Source organism: Myotis davidii, unplaced genomic scaffold (genome assembly GCF_000327345.1).
Source record: "Myotis davidii unplaced genomic scaffold, ASM32734v1 scaffold208, whole genome shotgun sequence".
Classification (NCBI taxonomy): Eukaryota; Metazoa; Chordata; class Mammalia; order Chiroptera; family Vespertilionidae; genus Myotis; species Myotis davidii.
In genome coordinates this window covers 1,422,369-1,432,723 of record NW_006299706.1, presented here as the reverse complement: position 1 = coordinate 1,432,723, position 10,355 = coordinate 1,422,369, and the positions used below count along the sequence as shown (strand labels likewise).

Here is a 10,355-nt window from a genome sequence, read left to right as displayed (position 1 = left end):
CTCCCGATTGAAAACGCCAACCGCGCCCTCCGCCGCCAGCCTGCTCCGCGCACTCCACACCTCAGAATTTGACTTCAGCGCTGCGCCTCCTCTGAGTGTCCGTATGCGTTACTCTTTCCTCCTAGTTGTAGGACTTCCACTCAGCCAGTGTTCCTGTGGTTCTGGGTGATGTCCGTTCTGTCTTTTAGTTTCACTTTTGAAATGGTTGTTCAAGGCAGCAAACTCGGGCGTTAACCTATGCCGCCATCTTGGTTCTCCGACCTACATGTATTGATTATCTATAACTGTGTAATAAATCACAATATTAGCAGCTTAAAACATCACTCATTTATAGTATCACAGATTGTATGGAATTTTAGGTGTCTAAGCATTTCTGCTCTGTGTCTCACAAAGCTGGAGAATCAAGATAGGTCTGTGATCTCATCTGAGGCTCAAGGTTCTGTTCTAACCTCATACTCATTTTCCTGTAGTTGCAAAACTCAGTTGTGGCTTGCTTCTTCAAGTCTTTGAGCTCAGGGAAAGCCTAAGCTTTTATTGAGATACAACATATCCATTTAAAGCATACAATTCAATGACTTTTAGTATATTCACAGATTTCAACATCTGTCACCAAACAATTTTGGGACATATATCTTCAAAATATCAAACAGCATATGGGCAAGGTTATTCATTGGGCATCATCTGTAGTAGCAAATATTACTAACAATTGAAATGCCCTTCCATAGTAGGCTGATTGGATAAACTATGATAAATCTACCTATAGGCACCACCGCAATAAATGGAATTGTAATCTTTTTGCAGGTAGAGGGGCTTACCTTCAATTTGTAAAAAATGCAACATCTGTGAAGCACAATAAAACAAGGTATGCCTGCCCTAACCGGTTTGGCTCAGTGGATAGAGCGTCGGCCTGGGGACTGAACAGTCCCAGGTTCGATTCCGGAAAACATCAATAAAATATATTAAAAAAATAAAAATCGTATATATATATATATTTTTTTTTAAGCGATAGAGTATCTTGATGTTATCACCAACAAAAAAATAAGCAGCCATGCCTAAATTAAAACCAAAATCAAACTTTTCCCACGAACTAGGAAAACAATTTCTGGCGTAATTATCATATCCATAATGGTATCATGTATTTTAGATAGCAGTATTACAACGTTAAGGATAAAATTGTTTTTGTTAGGGAGCCAGTCAGTGATTGAGGGGGGATGTATTTAAGATTTCATTCCTTTTGGGACTAGAACTATACAGGTTCCTATTGGGTTTGTTGTGTGTGTATGTGGGGGAGGGGGTATTGTATGTTTGTTCATTTCAGGGTGCCACATATTTTCATCCCTGACTACTATCTATTTGGTTACTTACCCTGATGGCAGTAGTGTAAAATGCCTGGGTTGGTTGGTTGGTTTTGTGGTATGTTTTTCAAATATTTTTATTGATTTCAGAAAGTAAGGGAGAGAGAAATATAGAAACATCAGTGATTAGAGAGAATCATTGATCAGCTGCTTCCTGCACGCCCCACACTGGGGATGGAGCCCATAATCCGGGCATATGCCCTGACTGGGAATTGAACCTTGACTTCCTGGTTCATAGGTCAGTGCTCAACCACTGAGCCATGCCAGCCGGGCTAAAATGTCTATTTTGTTTCCTTTCCTGTTTTAGCTAAATTGAAACTTTTATATTCTCTGTTTAATTAGTTTGTATAAATCTTGAATCTAATAAAGTGTAGACCAAATTTTCATTCATACAGAGTGTTTGGTTATAAAAACAGTTTTCTTGAGCTACATATTTGACTTTTATGATGAAGAAATATACCTTATACTTGGCCTTAAAAATTCATCTTTCTGTTCACAATCATTATTTGGGTAAGTTTAGTTTTGTTTTTTAATGAGAAATCTAGATGTAAGTAGAACAATCTAGCGTCTTTCCTATCTTCCTTTGTAACTGTATCCGAAACTCCTTAATCACTTCTTTAAAAACTTTACATGACCTAGTTTCTGACTCCATCTGGACTACTTCAGCCACCTCATTCTGACTTTGACCTTATACAGCTATTTCCTCTGCCTGATCTTCCCTTTCCCAGATCCTCTCATGTCTGGTATCTCAGGAATATTTACATCTTAGCTTAATGTCCTTATAAAACACTTTTTATATTATTTATCACATTTTAATTGTTTGCCTAGCATTTATTATTTGCTGATTTTCCCCCCACTATTTTCTTATTTCCTTGTCTATCTATCCAAGTAGAATGTAAACTGTCTTATTCACCACTGTTCCTTAGCCCTTAGAATAGGATTTGGACTTTAATGAGTGCTCAATAACTGTTGAATAAACAAATGAGTGATCCACTAGAAAGAACCAGTCTTCAAATTTATGAACTTCAGGGTCTGTAATTAACTAACTTCTTTGGGCCTCAATTTTCTCATTTTGCAAATGTGTATTAGTTTCCCTACTTGTTATAAGATAGAATAGACTTGTTTTGTTTTGTTTTTACTTGTTTTTTTAAAAGGTAATATGTTGTCATTCATAGAGAAAAGAAATATATCAGCCTTTATTTATTGGAACATTAAGCCAAAATAAAGTCATAGTAGACTAATGAGGCTTTCCTGGAACCCTTTTTTTCTCTTTCTTTTTTCCTTTTTTTTTTTTAATCTCACTTAGATATTTGTGAAATCTCTTGAGATTGATCTCATACCAAACATTAGGAGCACAAACCAGTAAGATGCGTGAAAGAGGTAAACCTCTAAGAACATCATTCAAGAAACTGAGGTTTTGCATTGGCCAGTGTAGCTCAGCGGGTAAGTCAGCCTGCTCACTGAAGGTTCTAGGATTCCAGGTCAAGGGCATGTACCTGGGTTGCAGGTTTGATCCCCAGCCCTGATGTGTCAAGAGAGGCAACCAATGTCTGTCTCTGTCTGCCTGTCTCTCTCTCTCTCTCTCTCTCTCTCTCTCTCTCTCTCTCTCTCCACCCCTCACTTACCCTCTTTCCCACCTTTCACTCTCTCTAAAAACCAATGGGAAAGAATATCCTCAGGTGAGGATTAACCAAAAGAAGGAAAGAAACTGAGGTTCTTCATCTTAAATTTCCTTACCAGTTAATAAAATTAAGGCAATTCACCTAATCTCATAAGCATGTTTTCAAAATCTGTAAACTAATGTTTCCTCTTCCCTACTTCATAGTATTGCTATAAATGATATGTGAAAGTACTTTATAAACTATAAATCATTAGTGAAATGTATGGTAATGATTAGGATCAGATATGAAATTGAGGTTTCTTCTGCAAAACTATTGGAGAATGCTATTGATGCTCTTACTTATGTGTAATTCCTAAAAGGCTATTCCAAAAATGTGTATTTTAAAAATATCTGAAGGTACTTGGCGTCTGTCCCTCCAAAAATAATGCATTTATTATATAGGACTAGAGGCCCGGTGCACAAAAAGATAAGGCACTGACTCGATACACCAGGGTTTCAGGTTCAATCCGAAGTCATGACACATACAAGAGTCAACCAATGAATGCATAAATAAGCAGAACAACAAATCACTGTTTCCTTCTCTCTCTTTCCTCCCCCCTTCCCCCCACTTTCCTCTCTCTCTAAAATCAAACAAAATAATTTACAAATAGAATTATCTGTTTTCTATATAAGGCCACAGGAAAAAATGTTATTGCCTCTTTTTTTTTTTTTAATCATAGCCCAAAGAGCCGATTGATTCAATTAAAGAAAGAAAAGCTGGAATACTCTCCAGGAGAGCATGAATATGGATTATTTCCAGCCCCCATTCATGTTGGTGAGTATATACAATATATTGCTGAGGAAAAAATGGGTTATTTCTTGAGTTTGGGTGAAATGTTTCTGCATTCCTATTATTTTTATTTATATCCAGTGGGGTGAAGCTCTTTTTTCTTTTTTTACCATTTAATTTATACTTAACTCTAAAGAATTCTGCAAACTCTTTGCTGTCTAGGAATCAAAATGACAAAAATCTTACTAATTGGAGTTTCAGTAAACAACACTATACCTGTAGCATTTGATTCCCTAAGTATGTCATCTAGAAAAACCCAACTATTCATCAGTCCACTTTCATAGTTCAAAAGGAGTGAGATGATTTATGGATATGTAATAATCAAAGGAAAAAGGCCCCCTGCTTTTCCTGATCTTAATCTGCTTGAAAATTAAGCAAGATTTCTCTCTCTTTTTTTTTAGAGAAAATGTCAAGGCTTTATTTAGCATTTGGGTAATAGTACCTCCTAGGGTCCTACAGTGAAGCATACCAAATAAATAAAAAGTACCTAGAAGTCATCCTAAATTCTTCTCATATTTTCAACACCTTATCCAATCCGTCTCCAAGTTTTATTATTTCCATTCTTAAAATATATCCTACTCTCCAAATTCCATTGCCATCACTCAAGTCCATGCCATAGCCTTCTAACAGATCTGTCCACTTCATTGTTCCCTTCCAGTCTTCCAATCCACTCTCCACACAATAAAAAGATAATGATTTCATAACTTGAACAGATCATACTTAAAACCTTTCAGTGGCTTACCATTGGAGAAATCAACAAACCCCTTATTTTGACTTTTAAGAATGATATGGCCCCTGACTACCCCATTATTCCCATATATTTGTTCCTATCTTTCCCTTATTCACTGTATTAGACCATGCTGCTCTTCTTTCATATCCTAGACTATACCACGCTCTTTCCCACAAGAGGATTGTTATACTTATTATTCCCATTGCCTGAAAATTTCTTCAAACTCTTCTCATGATTGTTTTCCTCTCATTCTTTAAGGATCAGCTGACAGTATCAGCTTATATATAGTTTTCTTTAAAATTGCATTCATGCCCTAACCAGTTTGGCTCAATGGATAGAGCGTTGGCCTGCGGACTGAAGGATCCCAGGTTCAATTCCGGTCAGGGGCATGTACCTTGGTTGCGGGCACATCCCCAGTAGGGGTTGTGCAGGAGGCAGCTGATGGACGTTTCTCTCTCATGGATTTTTCTAACTCTCTATCCCTCCCCCTTCCTCTCTGTAAAAAATCAGTAAAACATATTTAAAATAAAATTGTATTCATGGCCCTTGCCAGTGTGACTCGGTTGGACGTCATTCCATACACTAAAAGGTTTCGGCTTCAATTCCCTATTAGGGCACATGCCCAGGTTTCAGGCTCTATCTCCAGTAGGGGCTTGTAGAAGGCAGCCCATCAATGTCTTTATTTTTAATCTTTATTGAAAGTATTACATATGTCCTCTTTTTTTCCCCCCATTGACCCCTTCTCACCCGCCCCTGCTCTCTCCCAGCCTCTGCCCCAGGCCTTCACCACACCATTGTCTTTGTCCATGGGTTAGCCTATATAATAAAAGCCTAATATGCAAATCGACCGAACGGCAGAAAGACCTGTCACTATGGCGCATACTGAACACCAGGAGGCAGATGCTCAGCGCAGGAGCTGCCCCCAGCCCTCAGGCCCCGACTGGCGGAAGGGGGTGGAGGGGTCAGCAAGCAGGCAGCGCCAGGCCAACCAAGGTGGGTGCCAGTGGAGGTCCCCTGGTTGCCATGCAGATTGGCCCTGATTGCCGGCCAGGCCTAGGGACCCTACCCGTGCATGAATTTTGTGAACCCGGCCTCTAGTGCACATATATACATACAAGCTCTTGATCTCACGTCGATGTTTCTTTCTCTTTTTCTCCCTTCCTCTGTCCAAAAATCAGTTTTTAAAAATATTTAAAATAATAATAAATAAAAACTACAATAAAATTGTTCTCATGATTGTCCCACCACAGAGGGTTCTTCCTTTATTCTACATCACAGAACCCTGTTTTTCTTTTATAATCTACTAGAGGCCCGGTGCACGAGTTCGTGCACCAGTGGGATCCCTCAGCCTGGCCTGCGGGATCAGACTGAAACCAGCTCTCCAACATTCCCCGAGAGGTCCCAGATTGTGAGAAGGTGCAGGCCAGGCCTAGGGACTCCACCGGTGCACGATCGGAGCCAGGGAGGGGCGCAAGAGGTTGTCCAGTCTGTCTCGCTCAGTTCCAATTGGCCGTACCCCAGCAGCAAGCTAACCTATTGGTCAGAGCGTCTGCCCCCTGGTGGTCAGTGCACATCATAGCAAGCAGTTGAGCAGTCTTAGCATATCATCAACATACTAGAAGCCCATTGCACGAAGATTCGCGCAATAGGCCTTCCTTCCCCTGGCTGCCGGCACCGGTTTTCCTCTGGCACCCAGGTCCCAGGCCTTTGGTCCGGCCACAGCAAAGAAGCCAAGCCTCTTCAGTCTTCAGTCTTCACTCCAGCGAGAGCCTTCAGTCTTCGCTCCATGTCTGCATATGCAAATTAACCGCCATCTTTGTTGGGTTAATTAGCATAGTCACTCTGATTGCTGGTGGGTGTAGTGGAGTGACACCAATCGTTTCTCTTTTATTAGTGTAGATTACACTTTGATTGGTTGAATGGCTGACTGATGACCGGACACTTAGCTTTTTAGGCTTTTATTACATAGCATAATTACTGTACTTGTTTATTCATTTTTATCTGACTCCCCTATCCTATCTAATAATAGACAAACATGGTAATTGCCATACCTTCCGCTATGCCTCCCATTGGCTAATCAGTGCAATATGCAAATTAACCACCAACAAAGATGGCCCCCGCCTGTCCCACCGCTATCAGGGCCTGCTATTTGCCACCCGGGTTGGTGGGGTGGGACAGTGCCATCCCACCTGCCCCACCGCCATCCAGGCCTGCTATCTGCAAACCAGGGCAGGGGGCATCCATGTGCGACCCGACCCGGGGCGGCCGGGTGGTGCAGCAGCGATCAGCCAGTCCACCCGGGCATCCCGTGTGCGACCCGACCCGGGGTGCTAGATTACACTTTGATTGGTTGAATGGCTGACTGATGACCGGACACTTAGCTTTTTAGGCTTTTATTACATAGCATAATTACTGTACTTGTTTATTCATTTTTATCTGACTCATCTGCCACCCAGGGAGCGGGCCTAAGCCAGCAGGTGGTTATCTCCCAAGGGGTCCCAGACTGTGAGAGGGCACAAGTGGGGCTGAGGGACAACCCACCTCCCCCTCCAGTGCACAAATTTTTGTGCACCGGGCCTCTAGTCCTATATAATAAAAGCGTAATATGCAAATTGTCCCCTTGACTAGGAGTTCAACCGGGGGTGGGGCCAGCTGGGGAGGGGAGGGAATACCCGGCTGGCCACCAGCCGATAGGGACCCTATCAGTGCATGAATTTTATGCACTGGACCTCTAGTTAGGTTATTAACTCCAAGAGTACAGGATCATTTGTCTTTCTTATTCTCCTTTGATTTCCCAGTGCCTAATACGTAATAGAAGTTTAACAATTTTTTGTTGTATAAATGAAGGAAAAGAAGGAGAAATTAGGATAAATTGCTGAACAGAGATGACAATTTTTTCTCAGGAACAACTTACTGTGTAGCAGATGTTGATCCTATGCACTATAATATTCTCTTCAACTATGACTCTCATGACCCTTTTGACTAGGGGCTCTTCTCTGGTTTATGATTATCAAATCTCCTTTTTCTCCCTAGAGAGCCCAGCACCATAAAGGTATTTAAAGTAGCAGGTTTAGACAAGTTTTGCAATAAAGATGAGTTATTGTATATTGAGTGGCTGGAGAATGGTGTAACTACAACATAGAGTTACAAGGCTTACTTCTCAGCTAGGTAACTATGCTTGTACTCACTTAATAAAGGTCAGAGTTCAGCTCCATATTCTCTAGGCATAATGCCAAAGTTCTCTTGAAAGAATCTTTTGTTTTTATTAGTGATGCCGTAGCAGTGGAAGCAGCTTCTTAGCAGATCGTGCTATTTCCTAGAACCTGCTAATGATAAATAGGCTTTCAAAATAAGAAGTAATTTACAAGTCCTGTTTAAAGGAAAACACAGCCATTTTGGTCTTACTGGTTTTGTCCTGTTTGGGAAATTAACTTAGATCTTGGATGAAGCTCTAACTATGCAAGGGGATGAAGGAATCGGTCAATTCCAAGGAAAAAAGGGAGAATAATGGATAGGCTAATATTTCCTGTCATGTCTCTGGCATGAATTAGTGGTTAACAAGTCTAGAATGGAAATTCCTTTATTTAAATAAAGATTTTATGTCTGCATCCCCACTTTAGTTCTATTAAGACTAATTAGTACTCAGTAAATAAAAAATAGAAAAACTTATCCAAGTAGTGACTCTTTTCTCTGGTGAATCAGGACTTCATCTTTTTTTTAAAATCCTCTCCCAAGGATATGTTTTTATTGATTTGAGAGAAAAAGGAGGTGGGGGAGAGAGAGAGAGGACCATTGATGCGAGAGCAGCATCAATTGGTTGCCTTCTGTATGCACCCCTCTCAGGAATTGAATGTGCAACCTTTTGGTGTATGGACTACATTCCAACCAACTGAGCCACCCGGCCAGGGCTGAAACAGGACTTTAAATCAGACTGTTGCAGGATATATTTTTTTTCAGGATGTGCTATTTTGTTTTTCAAATAATCGTTTATGATAGGATAGAGAGGGCGGATACTCAGTTGTTTTAAACTGGTCACTTCCAATATCATGTAAACAAAGAGCATGACTGAGTCAGCCAGACCTGGGTTTATCTCTCTCTTTGCCATGTTAGTTATATGAATAAAATAGATATATAAACAAAATTAAGTGCATCTTATCATTGGAGTCATACTCAATCAATGTAAAGTAATATTTAGTTTTAAATGTTTAATAAAATCAGGTTTATTTATCTTAGAGAAATAAATTTTAATCCTCACCCAACGATATGCTTTTATTGATTTTATTTTTGAGAGAGAGAGAAACATTGAGCTAAGAAAGAAACATCAATTGGTTACCTCCTGTATGCACCCCAACCAGAGATCAAACCTGCAGCTTCAGTTGCCACTCACTGTACTAGTAAGTCATTCAGACTTAATGCCAAACCTTGACTGCTTTTCCCAATATAGTGGCAAGAACATAGACCTATGTGCAGAAAAAAATTAACAGCAGACCTAAGACTTTTATTCTTAGAACCTCCTCCTTGCTAGGTTGGCCATTACCTGGCATCAGGGAACTTGAAAACCATAAACAGTTTCCTCTATTGAGATAAAAGTCGCTAGATCAGTGATGGCAAACCTATGACACACGTGTTAGAGGTGACACGCGAACTCATTTTTTTTGGTTGATTTTTCTTTGTTAAGTAGCATTTAAATATATAAAATAAATATCAAAAATATAAGTCTTTGTTTTACTATGGTTGCAAATATCAAAAAATTTCTATATGTGACACGGCACCAGAGTTAAGTTAGGATTTTTCAAAATGCTGACACGCCGAGCTCAAAAGGTTCGCCATCACTGCCCTAGATAGTAATAACAGTGTTTTACTGTGTTCACTGTGTGTAAAGTCTATGGTTTCCACTGAACACCTGCTTTCATTCTAAAAGTCTGGAATTTTGGTACATTATAGGCAGAGGGTAACTATATGTCCAGCCACCAATTAAAACCTTCATTACTGAATTTCTGATGATCTTCCCTGATAGACAATGTTTCACAAATGTTGTCACAAAGCCTTGCCAAAGATTTCATCTTATGTGACTCCACTGGGAGAGAACTTCTTAAATTTGTGCCTGGTTTCCCCCAGATTTTGCCCAGTAGCATTTTTCTCTTTACTGATTTTGCTTTGTTTCCTTTTGCTATAATGACCATGAGTATAACTATATGCTGAGTCCTGTGAATCACCAAACCTGAGGGTGATCTTAGGGATCCTTGACACCTTAGAATCAAACACATATGAACAACTCTTCCCATTCCATACTCTTGTAGCTATTTGACCTTGAACAAGTTACTTATCTACTCTACATCTTAGCATTTTCATCTACATATTGAAAATGCTTTCATCCTGAATAGTGAGGATTATGTGAGACTTACTTTGTACTTAATACAGAGTGACTACCCCTTCCCCTTGACTTACTATAACCACATACTCAATGTCAAGTGAGAAGAGCAAAGCAATCCCAGTCATTTCTGTAAAACTGGGGTAGAAATAAGGAAATAATAAAGAGTAGAAATCAATAAAATATTAGGTTTGGAAAGAGCAACAAAATTCATAACCTCTAGCTGCACTAATCAAGAAAAAAAGTAAGAGATAACACAAATTACTGGTATCGATGCAATAGGTCCTACTGTCATTAAGAAGCTATTAAGGGATTATTCTGAGTAACCTTAGGCCAGGACATTGAACAATGTATATGAAATGGATAAATTCCTTTAAAAATACAACTTAAAACTGATGCAAGATGAAATAGAAAATCTGAATAGCCTATATCATTTAAATAAACTGAAT

The 10,355-nt window shown here is 39.6% G+C and overlaps 1 protein-coding gene across 6 annotated transcripts in view; it reads left to right on the top strand.

Moving 5' to 3' along the window:
• Positions 1–10,355, top strand: part of ASH1L (ash1 (absent, small, or homeotic)-like (Drosophila)) — a 127,722-nt gene that overhangs the window by 83,267 nt on the left and 34,100 nt on the right. For all 6 annotated transcript variants that reach the window (XM_015571690.1, XM_006775695.2, XM_015571694.1 and 3 more), the window contains one exon: positions 3,696–3,790. In XM_015571690.1, coding sequence (XP_015427176.1) covers positions 3,696–3,790 — 95 coding nt within the window. The remainder of the gene's footprint in view (positions 1–3,695; positions 3,791–10,355) is intronic.